General features: G+C 33.4%; 2 protein-coding genes across 2 annotated transcripts; both read left to right on the forward strand.

The window, feature by feature from the left end:
* Positions 1–661: 661 nt before the first annotated feature.
* LOC147400885 (sister chromatid cohesion 1 protein 2-like) lies at positions 662–9,641 on the forward strand. The gene is made up of 13 exons (XM_086441538.1): positions 662–897; positions 4,546–4,810; positions 4,918–4,955; positions 5,043–5,086; positions 5,511–5,575; positions 5,670–5,992; positions 7,140–7,251; positions 7,392–7,522; positions 7,597–7,892; positions 8,639–8,675; positions 8,790–8,811; positions 8,918–9,050; positions 9,187–9,641. The coding sequence occupies exons 2-13, from the start codon at positions 4,554–4,556 to the stop codon at positions 9,280–9,282; spliced, it is 1,554 nt and encodes a 517-aa protein (XP_086297664.1). The 5' UTR covers positions 662–897; positions 4,546–4,553; the 3' UTR covers positions 9,283–9,641.
* A 7,078-nt stretch (positions 9,642–16,719) lies between these two features.
* Positions 16,720–22,768, forward strand: LOC147400886 (4-coumarate--CoA ligase-like 9). The gene is made up of 6 exons (XM_086441936.1): positions 16,720–17,895; positions 19,211–19,400; positions 21,152–21,297; positions 21,378–21,445; positions 21,852–21,954; positions 22,521–22,768. Exons 1-6 carry the CDS (start codon positions 16,888–16,890, stop codon positions 22,644–22,646), a joined length of 1,641 nt encoding a protein of 546 aa, XP_086298062.1. The 5' UTR covers positions 16,720–16,887; the 3' UTR covers positions 22,647–22,768.
* The last annotated feature ends 1,220 nt before the right edge of the window (positions 22,769–23,988 follow it).

Consider the following 23,988-nt stretch of genomic DNA (forward strand, 5'->3'; position numbering starts at 1 on the left):
CCACATCAGCAATGTGAGAATCGATGTTAATTTTAATTATTTCTCTTCATTAAGAGGAGTTATGTAAAATATTCTACAAAGTAAAGCAAATCTTTAGCATATCTGTGAATATTCTCTAATGGGTGGGCCGAGCGTTAAGGTGACCCACTGCCATCTGGAGTTTTTATGAATCACATTAAAAAAAAAAGGAAAATGCTAGAATGACACAAATGAAGACACAAAGGTGACAAAAATGATGTGGTGGGTCGCATATAACCGTAGATGCTTTTTACTCGTATCTCGCAAAAAAACATCTACGGAATGTGCACGACACCACAAGTTTTTATTACCCTTATGTCTTCCTTTGTGTCACCCACCACGACTCTATAAAAAATACTATGCAGAATTGGGATTCCGGTGAAAAAAAAAAGATACTGAGGTCATTATAGTAATTCAAAACCTCTTACAGCGTTTGATTTCCAACATCAGATATACACTGTTTTTATTCAGATCAGTGTCAACTTCCTATAATCCTTCCTTTCGAGTATCTCTAGGGAGAATCAACTACAATTTTCCCTCGTTTGATGGTGACTATCAACCCTCGTTTGAGGTTAATATTTTCCCGTTATAAAAACATGGAGGTTCCTTCTTTGGGACTCTTGATCAACTTTCAAACGTTTTTTTTCTTCAAATATCTCTCAACTATGATCAGTAGAAATAGAATCAATATCTCTCAACTTACAATCAGTAGAAGTAGAAGAAGCTCTGGTTTTTAGTAGAGAGAGAGAGAGAGAGAGATTTTATTCACAGTGCCTTCTCTCTAAAAAGGGCCTTTGAGGGCCATTTGGCTTGCTGCTTATAGTCATAAAAAGCTCAAAAAAGACCAAGTTTCTGAGACTAATATCTCTTCTTCTGTTGGTAAATTTCTTGAAACTTTGTGCTGCTGTTCTGTTTTTGTTTGTTTAATATTTTGTTTCTCCTCTTCGATTAGTTTACATACATGGGTATTATTCATTTCTGAGAGACAGGGGAGAGATGTAGAGAGGGAGAGAGAGATTTATCTTGAATATTAATTGAATTTATAAGAAATTACTTGTACTGGGTATCCGTAATGGAGATAATTTATCTCTTTGTTTGGTTAAATGGATGAATTAATTATGCCCATTTCAGTTTTACTCTGTCAAATTCTGTTATTTCCTCTCTTTTACGTACTTCTCTGTTTCTCATTTATTCTGTTTCTATGTTCTAGCAGTATTCATGGTTTTTCGATCAAATGGAGATACTCCACCTCTTATTTTTTTATGGAATGGCCGAATCAGCTATACCCTTCTCATCTTTGTTAAAGATTTCTTGTTTAGTTATTTAAAGTTAAGATCTTGGCACTGTAGAAGTCTGAGTTTTATTGAGAATTCTTGGATTAATATTAAATGAACCCTAATAGGGTACTTATAGAGATTACATCAACCAAGATATGAAAACTAGCATAATATATAAATAGAGTAATGCTGGGGTGACACAAACGGAGACACAAAGGCGACAAAATGATGTGGTGTCGCGCACATTACCGTAGATGCTTTTCCGTGAGATACAAGTAAAAAGCATCTACAGTTATGTGCACGGCACCACATCATTTTTGTCACCTTTGTGTCTCTATTTGTAACATTCCAGTATTTTCCATATAGATATTCTACTTTATTAATTCCTGATGTAAAGTATCCTTATTGATATTGATACATAATTGTTTTCCATCACTACCTTCCTTTTGTGATGAGATACATTGATAATGATATAATGTTTCTCATGCATCATATTCTCTTACATCGTCCCATAATTGCATGGTCTTTTAAAGAAAGAGTATGCAATTGGTTTAATTGAATAACTCATCTTGATCTCATAAAATACTTGATGATGGATATCTGCAAACGTCCAATCAATCTTGATGGTGGTCACCGCCTATCTGTGAAATCCATCACTGTCGCATCTCGCTCATTTTTTTGAGTTTGTCGGAGTCAGTGGCCCACTAGATCAAGTCTATCATGATCTCTCCCATAAACATAGAAATAAGGATTGTGTGGTTTAAATACAAGAACTCTCATTGAAGCGATTATAGATAAAATAAAATTGAGATCGTGAAGTATTAACTTGTGAAGTAGGGAGGTTTGTAGAAACATAGAAAAAAGTGGTATATATATATATATATATATATATTTTTTTTTAAATACTAATAACGGGAACAAAATGACTTAGATTCGGCTATGGCGATGGCGCCATCGTCGAAGAACAGCGCACGAAGATCGATTTGCTCAGTGAAGCTTGAGCTCTGATACCATGAAGAAATCTGATTTTATTGAGTAAATCTTAGATTAATATTACATGAACCCTAATAGGGTACTGGTAGAGATTATATCAACCAAGATATGGAAACTAGCATTATATAAATATTCTACTTTATTAATATTGCTAGTGTAAAGTATCCTTATTGATATTGCTGCATAATTGTTTTCCATCACTACCTTTTGTGATGAGATAAATTGATAACGATACAATGTGTCTCATGCATCATATTCTCTTACATCCTCCCATAATTGCATGGTCTTTTAAAGAAAGAGTATGCAATTGGTTTAATTGAATAACTCATCTTGATCTCATAAAATACTTGATGATGGATATCTGCAAACGTCCAATCAAGCTTGATGGTGGTCACCGCCTATTTGTGAAATCCATCACTGTCGCATCTCGCTCATTTTTTTGAGTTTGTCGGAGTCGATGGCCCACTAGATCAGGTCTGTGTCATGATCTCTCCCATAAACATACAAATAAGGATTGTGTGGTTTAAATACAAGAACTCTCATTGAAGCGATTATAGATAAAATAAAATTGAGATCGTGAAGTAGGGAAGTTTGTAGAAACATAGAAAAAAGTTGTATTATTTTTTTTTAAATACTAATAACGGGAACAAAATGACTTAGATTCGGCTGTGGCGATGGTGCCATCGTCGAAGAATAGCGCACGAAGATCGATGTGCTAGTGAAACTTGAACTCTGATACTATGAAGAAATCTGATTTTATTGAGTAATTCTTAAATTAATATTATATGAACCCTAATAAGGTACTCGTAGAGATTATATCAACCAAGATATGGAAACTAGCATAATATATAAATATTTTACTTTATTAATATTCCTAATGTAGAATATCCTTATTGATATTGCTGCATATATTGTTTTCCATCACTACCTTTTATGATGAGATACATTGATAATGATACAATGTGTCTCATACATCATATTCTCTTACATCCTCTCGCAATTGCATGGTCTTTTAAAGAAAGAGTTTGCAATTAGTTTAATTGAATAACTCATCTTGATCTCATGAAATACTTGATGATGGATATCCGCAAACGTCCAATCGAGTTTGATGGTGGTCACCGCCTATCTGTGATGTCCATCACTATCACATCCCGCTCATTTTTTTGAGTCTGTCAGAGCCGGTGGACCACTAGATCGGGTTTGTCATGATCTCTCCCATAAGCATACAAATAAGGATCATACGGTTTAAATACAAGAACTCTCATTGAAGCGATTATAGATAAAATAAAATCGAAATCGCGAAGTATTAACTTGTGAAGTAGGGAGGTTTGTAGAAACATAGAGAAAAATAGTATTTTTATTGAAAAAAAAAATACTAATAACGGGGAACAAATGATTTAGGTTCGGCTATGGAGGTGGCGCCATTGCCGAAGAACGGTGTACCAAGATCGATGTGCTCAGTGAAGCTTGAGCTTTGATACCATGAAGAAATCTGATTTTATTGAGTAATTCTTGGATTAATATTACATGAACCCTAATAGGGTACTTGTAGAGATTATATCAATCAAGATATGGAAACTAGCATAATGTATAAATATTATACTTTATTAATATTCCTAATGTAGAATATCCTTATTAATATTGCTGCATATATTGTTTTCCATCACTACCTTCCTTTTGTGATGAGATACATTGATAATGATACAATGCATCTCATGCATTCTCTTATAGGCAACCACTCTAACCTAGTTTGGCCCAGTCGGCGAGATTGGCATTTTCTCCTACCGATTAAATCACAAACTTCATGATTAAATCGCAAACTTTACAGAGTAAATGAGACTAAAACGAAAAATGAAATCGAAGCACTAGTTAGAGAAGATGACCTTGATGAAGATAATGTGACCATCTTATTGGTGAAGCTTTAGATAACGAGAATGCAAATGAGGATGATATCGAATATATATTTTAAATTTGTAAGCTTATTGCATTGGTTTGATCTCTATTAGATTTAGAACTCTTAGTTACTTCAAGATTATGTATGTTCTTTTTGGTTTTGGGATTCGTGGGTTTTTGAGAACTCTACTAATGTTTCCGTGCTGAAGACATTAGGATGTACATTGACGGATTTTTGTTAGCTTTGATATTAGCTTTGTTTTATTAAAAATTATAATCTAAGTCAATCCAATTGTCTGCATTTTTTTTAGTATATTAAATACTAAGTTTTTTTTATTTTCTCTCTTGTTGTCATCTTATGCAGATGAGATCATGTTAAATGAAGATAATATCGCATACAGAGTTCTGAGTTACCTTCTTCTTGGTGTTGTCAGAATTTACTCGAAGAAAGTTGAATATCTGTATCATGATTGTAACGAGATTCTTAATAAACTAAACAAACATGTGCGGTTTACAAAAGATAACCCACCTATGGAAGCCATGCGTGCACCATATCTTTCTATTACTCTTCCAGACAACTTTGATCTTGATGCTTTCAATATGGAGGCCTTGGAAGAAGATGTGAGAAGGTAAGAGGTTGAACATCCAAATTGGTGCTTCTCTTTTATCCTTTTTTTTTTTTGTTTTTTTTGTTTAATCATTCCACCCATCCTTGGTTTGTTTGCCGTCTTTTCAGGGACAATGTGAAAACCAATCAACAGATTACCCTTCAAGGTATCGGATTTTTGAGTTCTCTCTAAATGTCTGATTTGTTCTTTATCTCCACATACATTTGCATAATTTGTTGTTCTCTTGAAACAGAAACATGGAAAGATGCAGTAAATGAACATTACACTCTGGAAAAGGTAAAAATTTATGTTTTGTGTCTGAAGGACATTTTTTTTGTACCATGCACGATACACAAGGCTCACCTTATTTAATATCCAACCCCAAAATACGAGGAAATCCCACTCTCCAAGTAACCAAGAGTTCTTTTGCAATAAAAAAACCAACACCTCTTTCCCTTTGTGTTCTTCTTGAATTGTTATCTTAAAATGTGAGACAAGGTCTAATAGTATATTCTTGAGGAATAAGCCAAAGAGAATGAAAAAATATTCTAAATATAAGAAACAAGAATAAACATCAATACTATAATGTGACCGAAATGCAAATAAGTGATATACCAAAGGAACTTAAGAGTGTATGTCGGCAATATCAATGTTTCTTATCTACAAAATGGACAAGTATCATTCTAGAAGACTTTTTTTTTTTGTTGTTGCAAACATTCAGTATCATCATGAGGAGGACATTGCGCGTTTGGAGACCACATCTGCCATCCATACACCAATTGAAGGGTACGTGCTAATAGATCTCATTTCTTCTGACTTTGTAGTTTTAGGGAAATTTTCAGTTTCAGAAGTTACAGATTTCTTTCTTTTTCTTTTGTAGTGCTCTTTCACCTCACAGGATGGATATTGATATGATGGTGAGCCCATCACATACTCTAACCAGTTTAGAACCAAGCGTGGAGAAGCTTCAAGGCAATGAATTCTTAGAAGAAGAAGGCAGAGACCTTGAATTTTTTCGTGGAGCTGTGGAACCTCTAGACCTCAATACGCAATTTAATGACGTTTATAATCAAGCAGACTGGACAAATCTTTTGGAGATCACACCACCCGATCTTGGACAATCTCATGTTCATAGTGAAGGCCATACAGTAGATACTACAGCAGATGAAACTCCTGACGTGTCTAAATTCCCACATGTTTCAGGTCATCAAGTTACAAACTTCCTGGAATTGTTTTTTTGTGCTCACATTGATTTTAATCTTATAGATATGCTTTCCAATATAAAGTATATGTATTCTTCTACACTAAATAGCATGGTCATCAGTCCTTTCCCATGATAAACTTTCACATTGGACAGGCATGTTATAACACAAACTACGCAATCGATGGGGTAGGTATTAACAATTTTCATTTCTTATCGTGGATCTATTTAAAATTCACACATATAAATGAAATCACTTGGTCTAATATCATGGTCATTCATGCTCTATTAGCCCACACCATTCAGTGATCCCACATATTCATCTCTTCTGTCAATGTTCTTGGAAGATTGCAACCATCTAATCTATCACATTCTTTTGAAACAAAATCTTGGCAAATAATCTAAAAAGTACGTACACACATGCGTGCACACACGTGCGCCCGCCTACCCACCCCCCACCCATCCACACACACCACACACACTCACTCACATGCAATGGGATCAGAGGACAAGTATTTGTTACAATGTTTTTTGCAACACCGCTTGAATGCCATCCATTTTTTCCCATTTTTTTTACAACATTGTTGGATTGTAAGGATGGCATCTGGGCGTTGTAAAAAATGCTGTCCGCCAATCCCAACCCATGTATATATAGGCATGTACATGATATGATTTTTATATCTTATGGTACCAACTAAATTTCATACGAAAAACTGTAGAAATACATGAACTAGTTTTATATCTGTTGGAGATTGTGAATTTGATTTTACGCCATGTTGGTGTTTTTGTCTTGCCATGGAATTGGGCATCATGGTCTAACCTGACTAGATGCATGTGTGTTAGTATGTGATATGGTTTTATATCTTATACAATCAACTAAAAGGGCATACCGAATATCAATGAAATATATGAACCAATAGTGTTATATATTTTAGAGTTCGTGAATTTGATTCTAAGGCATGCTGGGGTATCTGTTTTTACATGGTACCAGGGATCACCATCTGACCTGACTTTACAAGTTCACATTTTAAGTCACATTTCCTCTACCCTTCAAGTTTTATTTTCTATAATCAACTTAAAGTAGAATTTTATCTTTTCTACAAGGTTAGTGTCCAGCGTGGTTGTTCAACAGTGCTTCCTTTAATGCAGGAACCGCTCCACCTGAATTTATGGTTATTCAAACACCAGCTAAGGTGCAACAGCTTCGATTTTCAAGGAAGAGAAAATATCTATTTGAGGAAACCATAGCATTGTCCAACAAGTAAGTGGTGTTATATTAACAGCCTTTAGTTTTAAATCATGTCTTGTTGTTGGAGGTAATTAGGCATTCATACTGAAAATATGATATTCTTTCCACAATTTTAAAGGGTAGTTGAATGAGCTAAAGTTAGAATCTCACAGGGTTGTTAGGCAGAACTTATGCAACACAAGTAGCTTGGTACGAAGGAAAGCTCCTTTGACAACTTTGAATGCTTGGAAAGCCTTCAAAATCTCTAAGCTACGTCAGGATTTCATGGACCCTTTATTTTCTTGTGAGTTAGTTTCGTCATTTACTTTGATACATATAACGAGTTGTGCCATAACTTACCATCAAGTTCTACAACAGGTATGTCTTCACAACTCAAAGATCTCTTTTACAAAACAAACTTCAGGACTCCAGAACCAGTCGAAGCTGCAGAAGTTCCCATCAAGTCAAGAGATGGAGGATTTGAACCACCTAGTAAATCTTCAGATCAAAAGGCTATCTCCGAGTCTGTTAATCATTCAGAATCTGTGGGGTTTGTCGAGAGCCCCACAACCGATAAATCAGATACAATGGGACCCATTAACTCATTTGCAACAACAGGAGATGAGCTATCCGCAGTTGAGACTCAAGATCTTGGTTTGAATCTGATGGATGAGGTGACCATCTTTTATATTTTTGAGTGGTTTTATTAATTAAAAATCAAAGGTATGAAGAACATTAAGTTAGACTAAGAACATGGCATGAACACGCGACATCCTGTATTAACGTAACTGATTGAATGGGAACATCCACCATATCTATTCTGATCATCCAAAAGAATGAAATGATTTGGTTGGTTTTTTACATCTGTTGCTGCACATGGTTTCAGAACTCGGTTTGACATCTCATCTCGTTCATGAACTTGGTTTATTACTTGTTCATAAATATTTATATGAAAATAATTATACTTTTTTTAAGAAAATAAGGTAGATTAGAAGATGTTTCGTAATACAATTATATTTTATTTCAATAATAAATATTTAAATTAAAAATAATATTTTTTTTAATTAAAATAGACAAAATCCCGATTGACTTGGACAAATTTTACTGACTCGGCTGAAATTTTCAAAATATCATCCAAGTCATCTTGTTTGTCTCACGAAATTCTGCACATGTGAAATACCATCTTATCCGTCACATTTATGGATGAGGCAATTCATCTTGGTCTCAGACAAGATTTAAAACCATGTTGATGCATCATTTACGACATGTGGCTATGCCCTTTTTTAAAGCCCATAAGACACAAGTTGAATCGATTGAAATTTATTTTACTAGCTCAATCTACTCTTCATCTTCACTCCAGCTTCATGACCGTGTTGATCTTGCTTATGATGTTGATATATAACTTAATTTTTCCATGCAGGAGATAGGTCCTCATGAAGAAGTTAACCAAAGCCCAGGTACGAAGACTCCCGAAAAGTTGAACCAGGCTTTGATAGTTCTGTATTTTATATTAAATAGTGCATTTTTTCCCGTTGTGGGGTCTTCTCATCTGGCTTTCTATTGATTTGCAGATGGATGGCCAGCAAGAACCGGGTATGGTGGATCGAGTTTCTGTGATTTTTTATTTTATTTTATTTAAAGTGGATCCCGTTCGTCGTGTTAAAATCTCCCTTTCCACCTACAACCTTGTGATTTGCAGGACAGCGGCAAGTCATATTCTTAAAAGCTTTTTAAATCAAAAGGACCAAAGCCAGAAGGAATCTCTGAATCTGGCGTTAGTTCTGGAAGGAAGAACAAGAAAAGAAAATGCTAGATTTTTCTATGACATTCTGGTATGATTATGGGTTGTTTTCAAATTACAATTTTAACTCATTTCATTACTTCTCGAGTAAATAAAAATACCCTCTATAGAGTTGGAATGGTAGAAGAAATTGTCTAAGTGTGCCATATGAAAATTTGTAATTGCAGGTCTTGAAGTCTCAAGGATTTGTGGATGTGAAGCAAGACACCCCATATAGTGATGTTCATGTGCTGAAAACTCTTCCAATTGAATCAGACGTATAAAACTGGTATCGCCACAATTTCTATAAATGTGTCGGTAAATTAGGTGACGTACTAGCTGTGCCTGTTAGATGATTTCGCATTGTTTTATATTATGTATTGGGCTTCTTTTATGTTTTGTAGGAGCAAATGTTCATGCGAGCATAAAAGGATGAACATTGGCTAACTTATGTTATGGAAATCTTCATGTCAGGACGACATGAAATGAATTAGGAAATAAAGTCGAAATAAGTGTATTGAGATCAGGTTTACTGTATATGTAAATCAAAATTTGTCTTATGTTTTACATGAATCCTGTATTAGAACATCAACTTCAAAGTATTGAAGAAGACAATTTTATTATGTTATTGGTGATTAATTGGGCCAGGTCGGGTTAGATATATAATCGTAAAGCCTGTCGAAATACCCATTGAATTTCGGGTTTCGGACTGGGTTCAAATTTGGGTTTGGGCTGTTGTTCAGACTTTTTAACTAAAATAAATAAAGAATATCTTTACATGATGTAAGAAATTCATTCTAATTACATAAATGTCTTAAATTTAAGGGGAAATTGTTAAAAATTTTTTTAATTAATTCGTAAAAAAATTATAAACGCGACATTTTTTTTGGCCCTTTTAGGATCAAAATTTTTCTCTCCACTATTTTCTCTCTCCTACTTTCACATCTTTTTTCTCTCCCTCGATTTCATTCTTCTCTTTCCTATTTTCATCTCTTTTCTCTCAATTATTGAGATCTTGATCATGATCTTAATCAACATGATCATGTTCAAGATTATGATCGTAATCATGACCATGATCTTGATCTTGATTTTAATTAACGTGATCATGATTATCCTAAGATGCAGATTACAATCATGATCATGTTGATTAAGATCAAGATCAAGATCTCAATAAATGAAAGAAAAGAGGTGAAAATAAGAAAAGGAAGAATGAAACCAAGGGAGAGAAAAGAGGAAAAAGTAGGAGAGAGAAAATAAAGGAGGAGAGTAATTTTCGACCCTCAACAGGCTGAAAAAGATTCATGTTTTATAATTTTTTAAAAATTTGATTTTTTTACGATTTGTTTTTTTCTAATAATTTCCCCTAAATTTAAAAATCAAAATAAAGACTCAAATAAAAAAATAGAAACTCAAATAAATAAAATATCTTTATTTAATTAAAAATAAATAAATTCTTCACTAATCATTTATTTACATCTCTAAGTAATAATTAAACAAAAATTAAAATATTGAAATAGTGGGTGAAGGATTACATCACAATAAGTTAAGTTTAAATTAGTCATTGTCTCGATTTGGGCCATAAATTTGAATTTTGAAATTGAAGAAAAGAAATGTGGGACCATCTCTAATATTTAACCAAAACAAGAATGTATCAACCAACCTAGTTGAATCGAATCATGATCCACCAACCAACCCGAGATTCAGCCAAGTAGGATCCAATTCAGTGGTACTTATCAAAACTGGAAATGTACGATTAAATTTCTTTACTTTTCTGAATAAATTTAAGAGAGATTTACAAGGCAGACCTATCTATTGTAATTTTATTACAAAAACCACCTTACATCTTCAAGCTTGTCACGGCACAAACTTTACTTTATGAATTAAGCTAACATGACAAAAACTTAGTGATATTTCAAATCTTACATAGGGTGTTGGGCTCACATGGATTATCAAATTGGCCGACAAAACCTTCTAGATTAGATTCGGCTATCTGATAGAATAACTCAAAAACTCACTGACGTGACATGTACAAGAATCGTAAATTTTTCCTTCAGGATACACAAATGCACATGTTTACAGGGATGTGCGGATGTGTCTTTTGTTAATGCTATTATGAGATGTGTGTAAATTGGGGTGGCATTAGAAAAGGTTGGTGTGGCAATAGAATCTTTGTAATAATAACCTTTACCACATTCCATGAGGTGAGTATTAGAGTAGTTAGATTTAATGCATTGTAATATGGTGAATTGTGACATACCCTATCATAGTTAGATTCGATGCATGGTAATAAGATATATTGTGAAACACCTTATCATATTAAATAAAATCAAAGTCATCATATTTTATGAAGTGAGTATTGGAGTAGATTGATTCGATGTATGATACATTGTGATACACTATATCATATTCAAGAAGATTATTATTCTTAAAATAAAAGAATCTATCTCATTAAATTTAATCTTTATCTTATATAATATAATCCTAATTTAATATGCTTGAATATGATAAAGTGTATCAAAAGATATCTTATTATAATACATCAAATCTAGGAAATTTGTAAAGGCTGAAAAAATTGAAAATTTACGAATATGATACTCTATTCATTTTTATTTTGAAGATGGAACGTTTTTGGATTTAAAAACATTTTTATAGTAAAAAAAAATAAAAATTTGTATTCTATAAAACACTTAAAAAGTTTTGTTTTATGAAAAAGTGAACTTTTTCGTATGTTAACGCAAATATTTTAATTCCAAAAATAATAAATTACCGATTTTGAAAATAACTTAACCAACTTAGCATTCCTTCCAAATCATTTCAAATAAAGTGAGCATCAATTGATAAGTATTTTTCTAAATTTCAAATATATTGAACTATTGAAGGTTTTTTTTTTTTTTTTAATATTATAAATCAAAATTTTAAAACTTGTTAAGTCGACTCAATTGGATTTTGAGACACATTTTCGCCAAGGTGCGATGGAACCAACTTGCTGAATTTAACTCAACAATTTGGTCGAGTCAGCTTGAAAATACATGATGTGGGCTGACTATGTTTAATATTTTGTGAATAATAAAATAAATATTTTATTTACTTTAAGACATTAATATATATTTAATTAATTTTTCTCTGTCTCATCTGAATCAATTGAAAATCATTAATTTGACTCGACTGTATTTGAGTTAACTCGAGTTTTCTTTTGACCGAGTCAAAGGGATATTTGATTCATGGTTGGCACCTTTAACAGGTAGATTTTAACATCTCCATGGGAGATGCTCTAAATTTTAAAACAATATTCACTTTGTCCACGACCATTTTTAAAATCACTTGATGGGTTTTCACATTTTGCTTTAGAGAATTGTCATTGGCACTCCAATATTTATTTATTACACCCAAAATTTTTAAATTATTTAATGCACTAAATTAAAAGTCGTGCTAGGATGACATAATATTTATTGTGATTCTCACAAGTTTGACGTGAACATGCATACATAATCATAGATTTTTTACTCGTATTATGAGAAAATACAATTATTATTAGGTCAGACTTGGTGAGAATCGCAATAAATACTTTTGATCTTTTCAATTTTCCACTAAATTAAAGATTAAAACACATTCTTCAGACATTAATCACTCCTTGAAACATTATAATCTCAATGTTAAAAACATTATCACTCCTTAAAACAATTTCAGTAGTTGATTTCAATAGGATTAGGCTCATATAAAATCATAAATTCAAAATATAGAAATTTAGTCAAAATAAAATAAAATTGAAACAACTTCTATTGGCACCCCCAAATTTTTATTTATTCTCAATTATTCACTTATTTTCATTATTTTTCATTAGAATGTAATAAGTAAAATCGGGGGGTGTCAATAGCAACTCTCATTAAAAGGCAGTCCAGTTCAGGTGCTGTATCCGTACTGCTGCATGACGCAAAACACAGTTGACATGTTTTTCAAGAATAATGATAAAGCGACCTGTTGTGTTGTGCCTCATATACTAATTAGAAATGACTTAAATATCATTTTCTTTATCTTTCAATTAAAAATATCTGAATTTCTCTTCAAAATCATTCATCTTAACCATCAAGAGGGTGGTTGAATGGTACTGACTTAGGATTAAGGAGTCTGCTCTCAAGTTCGAATCCCACTACCCATAAAAAATCTTGGTGACCACGTACTATTTCACTTAAGTGGGGTAAGTGCGTGACGTAGGGACTAGTCTGGTGCGTGCAAGCTGGTTCGAATACCCTTCACTATCAAAAAAAAAAATCATTCATCTTCAAGTTCTTCAATTATACAACTAACCATAGTTTGCCCCCACTACAAGAAAATCATGACTCCACCCTTGTATGTAGATCACCTTAATATTAATTATGATGTTGATTTCTCTCCTTAGACCACTAATACTTTAAGATCATCCAAAGTCGTGATATTCTGACTTGAAAAGACTCACTCGCCCTATACATGATTGACTTGGCAAGGGCATGGAGCCATAGATCTTTTTCTTCAGGATACATAAGGAAAATGATGAATGGTTCTATGCCCTTGCCACACTAGTCACATTCAAATCAAATAAGTCTTTTCAAGTCAGAAAATCATTAGTTTTTCTCTAATTAGCCCAAATGTCCTTAAAACTTTCTATCCCTTCATCTCGATTTTTCACTTTACTTTTACCACATTTCTCTTCTTGGATTCATTTCATATTCACAAGGATTCATTATTGTCCCATTCTTGTATTTTCATTATTGGTTATGTTATAGAATAAGATGCACCATATTATGATGCATGAGATACACTGTATCATATTAATGTACCTCATCACAAATAGTAGGTTGTGACGGAGAATGATGCATTTAATACATCAATTAGGATTGTTAACATTATGAATCTTAGTAATTATGATATTAAAATTTAATTATTATGAGTGATTTAAGTTAATTAGGATCTTTATATTAGATCTATTATCGTCTTGATGATAATTCATATAAACGTTTTGGAAACCTCTCCCTCTAAGATTATGTTCATCTTTTAGATTCCAATTTAATAAAGAATCAGGATCAAGAAAGGTGTCCTGTTCCTATAATGGTCTCTATGTGGTACATATTTGTTGGAGTTTAAAACACTACAACTCCTAATCAAACCATTTTCTTCATGACATGTAGCCTGATGTATTTAATTTCCAACCAAAACATGCCACATAGACATTGTTTTTTATCGCGACTCTTTAGTAAATCATGTGCTTCCTCTTTACAGGGTATTAAATGCTTATCCCATTACACGGGATGGTCTAGACCTAGGTGCATGAACTGTATACATTAATAATTGCATAATAGTAATAGTAACATGATTTTGTTAACGTGTGCTCTTAAAATGCAATAAATTCACTTTGGAAATTGGATTTTGTATCGAAAATGCCTAAAAGCTACCCTGCCTTCCAACCTACCATAAATCCTAATCTAGTAATCGGAACTCACCCACCAGCGCAACGTACCAAATTCAAGCTCACTCTCTACCATCGAGCAACGAGTTAAGGGACTAAACAAGGCCTTAAGCAAGCAAGACCGGCATACGTTAACAAGACCCATAATAATAGAATTTCTTCTATTGAGGATAGATCCTAGACTTTCGATACCATTTATTTATCTTGAAGTTCAAAAAAATTTCCCCTCAATTATTTTTTTCAACTTTATCATAGTTTATCTCTCTCAATATGATAATCCATTGTTGGTGCTGTTTAATCTACTTTCTTTGATTAGTCCTAAAAGTACACTTTTTTTCGTTGTCTTCATTAATGCCATAAGTCCAATGCTTGGATGATGTTGTTCTAAAAAACAAAAGAAAGCCAAACATCTCCAAAAGCATTATCTTTTTTGGGTATCCACAAATATCAAAAGCTTGATATTCCTCTCCCAAACGTATTGGGTTTACTAACCCTACAAAGTCAATCTTTACAGGCCAAATGCACAAAATGTCAACTTGATTGACAACTTATAATATCCAATATTAAGATTTGGCAAAAAATTGATTAATCTTTACGATTAGTTGGATCACTTTTTGGTACTTAAATCTAATACTAGAGCTATCGATCGATATATCGAATTGAGGTTGATTTGGGACTAGTCCAATCAAACAAGTTTTGGATCGGGCTTGAAATTGAATCGATAATTATCAGATTAGACTCTTGTCAAGTTGGGTTCTTATTGGATCTCACGATTAAGACCCAAATCTTATCAAATTATAATTGGATTGGATCTTAATCAAACCAAAATTGAACTAACAAAAAATTATAGATAAACAAAATGTATATAGTATATAAAATTTGTATGCTTTCTCATGTCCTTTATTCAGAATAGGTCCTTATCAAATCTGGAAATTATTGGATCGGATCTTATTGTAACCCAAATCATTGATCCATATTCAAAGTTATCGGGTGGATTTCATGTTTGATCTGATCCATTATTAAATATCCAATACATCAAACAATCAAATCGAGTGAATTGACGTGGATCGTTTTAAGGGATTCATGATGTACACCTACCTGTCACAAAGTCGGGGTATGGGTTTAAATCGACGAGGGAAAACGGTGAAAATGAAAAAAGACGATAAAATAAAAAAAATAAAAAATATATATTTAATGAAAATCTATGAAATCAAGTTATTATCATTAAATCCTATAATTTTTACATTTATGAATCACCAAATTCTATTATGTATCAAATCCACATTGAAAAAATAAGAATGTGTTTAATTTTTTTTTTTTTTTTTGTGAAAAAACGAAAAAATTGGAAATTATAATAAAAAATTTATTTTAGTTGTCTCACTAAAATCAGTAATAATTAAGATGTATGGAATGATAAATAGACCATCATCGGCTCTGATCCTTACTATTTTGTCTTATCATACCTTCTTGTGTTTTTAATTATCATTGATTATTTAATTTTGTTACTTTCGAATTTAGAGAGCTAAAATTATCATACTAGCATTCTTTTTTGACTTCAAGCCGGAATCTCATATCCCACTTCTTGACATTAAAGGGGCGGAGCTAGTATGGAGTTGGGGGGGGGGGGGGGGGGGGGGGGGGGGCGGCAATTGCTCCCACAAAACTTTAAGACACTCCTATATTTTTAATTAATTACATGTCTTCATTTGTCCTCACTCCCTATTGTCCCCACACCCTCACCTCCCTCCAATCCCCCCAGTCCCTTTTCAATTTTTTTTTGTTATTGATGACATTGCTTTTTGGCCGGGTCTCCTCATATATTAATTGAAAATGATCTAAATATCATTTTCTTCAATTTCGAATAAAAAATCTCTGAATTTCTTCCTAAAATCATTCATCTTCGAGTTCTGTAACTATATAATTAAATATAATTTACCCCTACTACAAGAAAATCTTAATTCAACCTTGCGTGAAAGTGGATAGGAACCATAAAAGCTTTTGAATAGATCCCTTTGACGCTTGATGCATGATTCATGTCTTCTTCTTCTTCTTTTTTTATTTTTTTTTATTTTTTATATTTCATTAGCAAACAAATTTGCTAATTTTACTTGTTTACTCGGCTGACAAATAAACATTGAAATTGGAGTTATTTACAATTCTTATAGGCAACCAAATGACTAATGTTATAATTGACTCTCACTCCCTACTTTCAAGAGTTGAACAAGTCCAATTCTCAGAGTACGCATGGTTTATAAACAAACACCCACTGCTCTGCCATATCTAGTCAAACAAATGAGGTGGGTATTTTCGTAATTACATCTAATTTTCCTTATCCACCCTCCCCTACCGCGAAGCCTGAGTTTTTGTCTGCAAATTTAAACCAAATAACCATTCAACAACTCCTCTCTCTGAACCAGATACCCAGGTCGAAGAAAAAGAAGCAGTTTTAATGGCGGAAATCGACCCAAAAAGCGGATTCTGCTCTAAAAAGAAAATCTTCCGAAGTCTCAGACCTTCCGTACCTCTCCCACCAGAGACTAACTCTCTCTCCGTTGCTGAATATGCTTTCTCTACCCTCCGGAGCTCACCCTCATCGCCAGAAAACACCATCGCAGTCATCGACGTCACCACTGGCCAACGCCTCTACTTCTCTGATCTCATTCGATTGACCGAAAATCTAACAGCATCTCTGCAAATCCGATTCGGCTTCTCCAAAGGCGACACAGCGTTCATAATCTCTCCACCAAGTCCTAAAATCCTGATTCTCTACTTCTCTCTCCTCTCTCTAGGCGTCATCATCTCTCCCACTAATCCAACCAGCACAATCTCCGAAATTTCCCGCCAAATCGATCTCACCAAACCCGTAATCGCTTTCGCTACATCCGACACCGCTAAGAACCTCCCTTCACTCCGCCACGGAACAATCCTTCTCGACTCGCCCGATTTCCAATCCATGACGATTCCAATCGGTAAGAAATCGAACCGAGTCGAAGTAAACCAGTCCGACACAGCGGCGATTCTCTATTCCTCTGGAACAACAGGGCGAGTCAAGGGAGTTGTACTGACTCACCGAAACTTCATCGCGTTGATCACTGGGTTCCACGAGATTAAAGCTGAATCAGTAGAGGAGAATCCATTACCACACCCAGTGGCGCTGTTTACGGTTCCTTTGTTTCATGTTTTTGGATTCTTTATGTGTTTAAGAGCTGTAGCTTTGGCGGAAACTGTGGTTTTGATGGAGAGATTCGATTTTGTGGGAATGTTGAAAGCGATTGAAACGTATCGGGTGACATTCATGCCGGTTTCGCCGCCACTTGTGGTGGCGATGGCGAAGCTTGAAGTGGTCAAGAACTTCGATCTTAGCTCTCTGATTGTGGTGGGCTGTGGTGGTGCGCCTCTTGGGAAGGAAGTTTCAGAGAAGTTCATTTCTCGCTTTCCACACGTGCAGATCACACAGGTTAGTTGTTTGTCTTTCAATTCAATACATCCGATAGTATGTTAATAAACTTACGTGGAGAGCCCTAGCCGTTCAATCATGCAGGCCATCTAGTTAAATTACATTTTAATAGATAATATATCTATAATTTTTTACTATTAAGAGCTGATTAGATTCTCTTATTAAATTAAAATATAAACCATGCAGTCCATCTTTGTTAAATTATACGTTAAAAGTTAATATATAATTATTATTTTTTTACTATTAAGATTTGATTATTCAAATATATTGTTGTTCTAGAAAATATTTCCAAATTGATTGACAAATACCTCCTCTTGGACTGGATCAAGTTGGTCGAAGATGAGGACATTTAGGTCATTTGCATTATCTCTCACAGAAGATCAAAGTCAAGGGGTATATCCTTACTACAAGATTGAAGATTCTACCTATCAAACAAAGGAAAAAAACACAGTATCTTTTTAAATCGCGTGTTTTATTTTATTAGACTGGACGGCAAATTGGTTCAAAGAACCAATTCACGTTTAGGTGTATTCAAAGCACCTAAATAAGGGCCTACTCATCTTAAGGTCTCTAATTATATAATTATTAGAAGGTGGCATGTGCAAACACACATAAAATAAGGGCCTATTGGTAATTTAAAAATATTAATTAAAAAGTTTTTGAATTACATGGTAAAAAGATACTTTTGTAATTTTAAAAACTATTGTGGGATTGTAATTTTCTTGATTTTTTACCAAAATGACCTTAATTATGTTAAGTTTAAATGTAAAAGTGGGAACATTTATGGAATCTAAATTTTGGTGTCAAATATGTTTTCAATTGTCATTTTCTAGTCGTTACTAAATGAACATTTACTTTTTTACCCTCAATTGCTTTTTAATTTTCATCATGGCCTCCCATTTCTTCCCTTGATGATTATTCTTGTACAAATAGAGTTAAGGAGAGTGGAAAGAGATGAATAGGAGAGATTGGGACAAAGGAAGAAAGAGAGACTCTAAAATAAAATTAAAAAAATGGTGTGCCCATAGCATTATTTAGTGTGTGTTATGCATGATTTTATTAATCTAAGTGCCATTGATAAGTTTAATGTGGAAATAGGTACTCTCAAAACATGAGAGTGATGATGAATCAAGTGTGCTCGATGGGAATAAAAATAGGACTAGGGTGTCTTTCTTTGTGACACTATTATTACATAGTGTGCTTCCTGGTATCAGCATGGCAGGAACCAAGCTTTGTTCTCAGTTTTGCTTTAAAAACCTTGTATATGTAATGCTAGTGTTGATGGAGTGGGTGTCCCTACTTTTATTCTTCATAGGGCTATGGTTTGACTGAGACAACAGGGGGGGCTACAAGGATGTTAGGCCCTGATGAGACCAAGATATATGGGTCTGTAGGGCGCCTTGCCGAGAATATGGAAGCAAAGATAATTGACCCTTCCACTGGGGAGGCCTTGCCTCCTGGCCAGCGAGGAGAGCTATGGTTGCGAGGGCCAACCATCATGAAAGGTGATGCCTAAAATCTCCATATGCAAATTTGAGTTTTGTTACTTCAACATTTACAGAATGCCGATTATTTGAAATTTTCCGTTGTTAAGTACTAAAAGTGTTGCACAACTTCACAATTCTTTTTTATCTGAAAATTTGTGTCTAGTGAAACTTGTTTAAACTTTTTGAGGATGATTGGATGCTTGTTCAATTCGGTTGGACCAATTTACTTTTAATCATCATGATTTGATTATTAATGGAAAATCATAGTCTTTCCCAAAATTTTCATCTTGATAACATAGCATTTTTAAAATTTGTGTTTGATGGGGTTATGGGGTTATGTAAAGACATATGATTTGCTTTCTAACAAGGATTCTCCATTTTCTAGATATTTGCTCTGTTTTGCAAATGTGGATGTGTCTCGGTGTTAAATAAATATTTGTTTTTTATTTATATGATGTTATGTGATATCGATATATTAACAGCTTTTCTAACATATCCTTTCTACGTTTTACTCTTACTGTGAACTAAATTATTTAAATAAAAACATTTCTACCACTACGATGATGCTCACCCTTAGAGCCTCGAGCCAACTTTCGAGCCTATATTTTTCCAAAATCACCGTTGGTTACGGTATTCTACTCCTTTTCTCCTTAATACCCTCACAATTTTTATTCTCTTTAAACTATAGATCATAGGTCATATGATGCAAAGAATTTTTAAATGTTGCTAACAAAATGTCTGGTGGTTCAAGTATTTTCTCTCCTTTTAACATTGAGTCCCATCTTTTTTGGAAATTTTACTTTTTTTCCCTCTTAGATTTCTCAAAAGCTCATAATTTTTTTAATTTATAATTCAATTTAAGTAAAGTGAGTCAATTGGAGTTCTCTTGCAGTGATCTTTCTAATGTTTTAAGATTGTATTTTTTTTTTTTATTATTATAAATTCTTATAATACTTTTTAGTAAATTGATTAATGGATATATAAAAAAAAATATCTTTACTATTATAAAGAGAAGGCGGAGGAGAAGTGATTAGACATAAAAAATGTGGATCTCACAAATGCCCCCACCTTTACATTTATACTTAATATAATCACGGTCAATTTGGTCAAAAACCAAGAAATTGCAACCCATGACCCTATAATCACATTGTATAATTTTCAAAATTACAGAAATTTCCTTTTTTTACTCTATAATCTTCAAATCCCCTTTAACCAATATTTTAAATTACAAATAAGCCCCTTTGATGCATGTGCATTTGCACATGCCACTTTTTAGTTATTTTTAATTTAAGATGGTTATTCAGCATTTTGAAAAGGTAGTTCCATTTGTCAACCACCACAAGCATCACATGTGCCCCGTGCTACAATAGAATAATTATGTATGGTCATGTGAGTGTATTGGGTTTGTGGGGGTTGGTGTGTTTAGCACTTTGTTACCAACTGTACAAGTAAGTGGGCATTGAGGATGGCACACACCATTCCTCTTTAAGAAACCATATTCTATACAAATTTATCACATTAAAGGGCCACACTGCCTTATGTATCAGGACATGTCCCATGTATTTTTAACGTGGTAAAAACCTTATAAGTTCTTTGTCGTAGCAAATCACTGCTCGTACATTTTTAATTCCTTGTATTTTGTTCTAAATTTTTTTTTACACCAAAATATTTCAATTTTGAGGATTCGGTGATTAATAATGCTCAAACTTAGTTGAGATATTATATGTTTTTGACTCTTGTTTGATGAATGGGATGCTGATATATTACAGGTTATGTGGGGGATGATGAGGCAACTTCTTCGACATTGAATTCAGAGGGCTGGTTAAAGACCGGTGATCTTTGTTATTTTGACTCCAATGGATTTCTTTACATTGTTGATAGGTTAAAGGAATTAATAAAATACAAAGCATATCAGGTACTCTCAACTCTTGAGAATCATATGGCTATGGAAGTCATCTCATTGTATCAACTAAACCAATCTGGAATGCTTTACAGGTTCCCCCAGCTGAATTGGAGCATTTACTTCAATCCCACCCAGATATTGCTGATGCTGCTGTAATTCCGTATGTATTTGATGCTTTCATGTGCCAAACTTAATTCATCTTTTATTTGTTGATGGTGTTCTTCCAAGTGCTGACATGTTGGACAATCTACCAAGTATATAGCAGTAAATAGGTTGAACCCCAACTAAATGATCTTAGATTATTTCATAGCTGTACACATGGAACACAATTGCGCCAAAAAGAGTTAAAAATAAATAAAAAGCAAAAAATGGTGAATGATTAATAAAATTATAGCAGACAGTGTTGGTGCCGAGCATCTATTGAACGGCTTTACTGAGTATCCATGGGGCATTGTAGATTTTCTCTGGTTTTAATTATGCTAAAAAAATTTCTCATGTACTATGAAGTACAAATAAAATCCCTAAGCTCATGCATGAGAACTCATATTTGTATTATCCGATTACAGGTACCCTGATGAAGAAGCAGGGCAGATTCCCATGGCCTTTGTAGTTAGAAAACCTGGAAGCAATCTCAGTGATTCTCAAGTTATGGATTTCATTGCAAAACAGGTATATTTTCTTCCAATTACTGTTAACTAACAATTTGAATCTATAATTTTCTCAAGTACCATCTTTGGGATAAGGCTTTATTGTTGTTGTTGTTGTTGTTGATATTTCTGAAGTACTTCTGCAATACTCAATTGAAGTGGAATGTGCACAGAACCACAGATCTTTTTTCTCGAGATACGCGAAGGAAAAATAATATATGGTTCTGTGCACAATTCCACGTCAGTTGAGTGTCTTTGAGTATCTTTTTTCTTTTTTTCTTCTTTTTTTTCTTTTTTTGAGTTAGGTTAGTATTGTTCATACTGTAATGCATCAATCATAGCCTAGTTAAAGTCTTATCTCAAAGATTTGGGGTCAGCTAAACGAATCTTATTCCTCCATCATCTTCTTTCTAAAGCAATTCCTCTGTCCACTTTCACTGCCCCACATTCTTTCAGTCTTTCTCTCGTTCATTCTTTTTAACTGGGTTTATAATTGGCCTTCTTTGAATGTGATCAAACCATCTCAGTTGATTTTCTCTTTGTTTACTGCCTGACAGAATTTCATTTGTTATGATATATCTTTTGTAGGTTGCACCATACAAGAAGATACGTCGAGTCGCTTTCATCGAATCCATTCCAAAATCTCCTGCAGGAAAGATTTTAAGGAGGGAACTCGTTGATCATGCTCGCTCAGGTCTTTTAGCTCGACTATGATCTCTTTTATTTTTACTCAGCAACAGAGCGCCATATCTTCTGTAATAGTAGGTACACTATTCAAATTGTCATATTATTCCTCATTTTTTCTTCAACAGTAAGTTAACATTATTGAAATCAAATGGTCTCTTTAAAATAAGAAATTAAGATATTTCTATTTTCTTTGGTCCTTGTGGTCGTCAGATTTTTCTTTCAGGCGTTTCCTTTGCCCATCAGTTGGTAAAATCAATGAGCCCAGTAATACCATCGTTTTAAAACTCAAAAACTCAACTGTCCATTAGTCGAGTCAAGTCCACACCTCGCAATTACTTTAATGAGCCAAACAAACTTGTATTGAAATTATAAATGTTTAATAAATAATTTTTAATATTTTAAAATTATTATTTTTATTTATTTATTTGGTTCTCCCCAAAAATCTATATTATAAAACACAATGGTGCGTCCCACTCAGTTATAATTTTGAGAGGTCCATACTATCCTCTCTTTCCTCTTCATCTTTCAATTTTATTGTCTTTTCAATTGTTTGACATCCCCCTCCCCCTCCTTTTTTTAGTAATATCCCTCAAATTTTACTATCTTTTTTTTTTTTACTCCCTTTCCAATTATGCATTTTCTAATTTTATTATCTTTCCTCTTTTACCCTTCTGACCCTTAAAGAGTATTGATATTTTATTCTCCAGAAAACATATCATATATATAACCAAATAACTTGAAATTCTGAACTTTCGAAGGAGTTCTTTTCAATAACTTCACTTTTGATTTCGTTAATATATATATATATATATATATATATATATATATATATATATATATATATATATATATATATATATATGTGGGTCAAGATCGGTAGACACATAAAATTACTCATAAAGTTATAATTTATTTTGTCTTATATGAAAAAAAATGTTTCAAATAGGCTTATTTTTTGTGAGGATGATCTTTATGGTGAGGAGATCATCCTTGCAAAAAATCAGCGTATTCTAAAACTTCTAACCCCATTAAAAGTGATTTATAAAAAATGGACAGTCTAAAATTCTTGAATTTGTAAACATGGGACTATAAGTTTTGGACTAGGCTGAGTTTTTTTGCAAGGATGATCTCTTCACCATATAGATCATTCTCACAAAAAATCAGCCCATTCCAAATTTTTTTACCCATAAGACAAAATACATTGTAGCTTATATATATTTTGTTGGCCACAAAAATATCATATATGGCCAAATAACTCTTATGAGATTCTGAACTTTCAAGCTAACTTGGTTGAGTTGGCAAGTTTATTTGAAACTTGGTTCTATCTTGGCTTTGGTGATGAATCGCTTCAGAATCCAATCGTGTTGAC

This window comes from Akebia trifoliata, chromosome 5 (genome assembly GCF_017979445.1).
Source record: "Akebia trifoliata isolate Shusen 1 chromosome 5, ASM1797944v1, whole genome shotgun sequence".
NCBI classification, from domain to species: domain Eukaryota; kingdom Viridiplantae; phylum Streptophyta; class Magnoliopsida; order Ranunculales; family Lardizabalaceae; genus Akebia; species Akebia trifoliata.

Excerpts from the sequence above, each read along its gene's own strand:
- LOC147400885 (XM_086441538.1), top strand. The coding sequence starts at position 4,554 with ATGTTAAATGAAGATAATATCGCATACAGAGTTCTGAGTTACCTTCTT. Across the intron at positions 4,956-5,042 it reads TCAACAGATTACCCTTCAAG|AAACATGGAAAGATGCAGTA; the intron begins GTATCGGATTTT and ends CTCTTGAAACAG. Across the intron at positions 5,087-5,510 it reads AACATTACACTCTGGAAAAG|TATCATCATGAGGAGGACAT; the intron begins GTAAAAATTTAT and ends GCAAACATTCAG.
- LOC147400886 (XM_086441936.1), top strand. The coding sequence starts at position 16,888 with ATGGCGGAAATCGACCCAAAAAGCGGATTCTGCTCTAAAAAGAAAATC. Across the intron at positions 17,896-19,210 it reads CACACGTGCAGATCACACAG|GGCTATGGTTTGACTGAGAC; the intron begins GTTAGTTGTTTG and ends TATTCTTCATAG. Across the intron at positions 21,955-22,520 it reads TGGATTTCATTGCAAAACAG|GTTGCACCATACAAGAAGAT; the intron begins GTATATTTTCTT and ends TATCTTTTGTAG.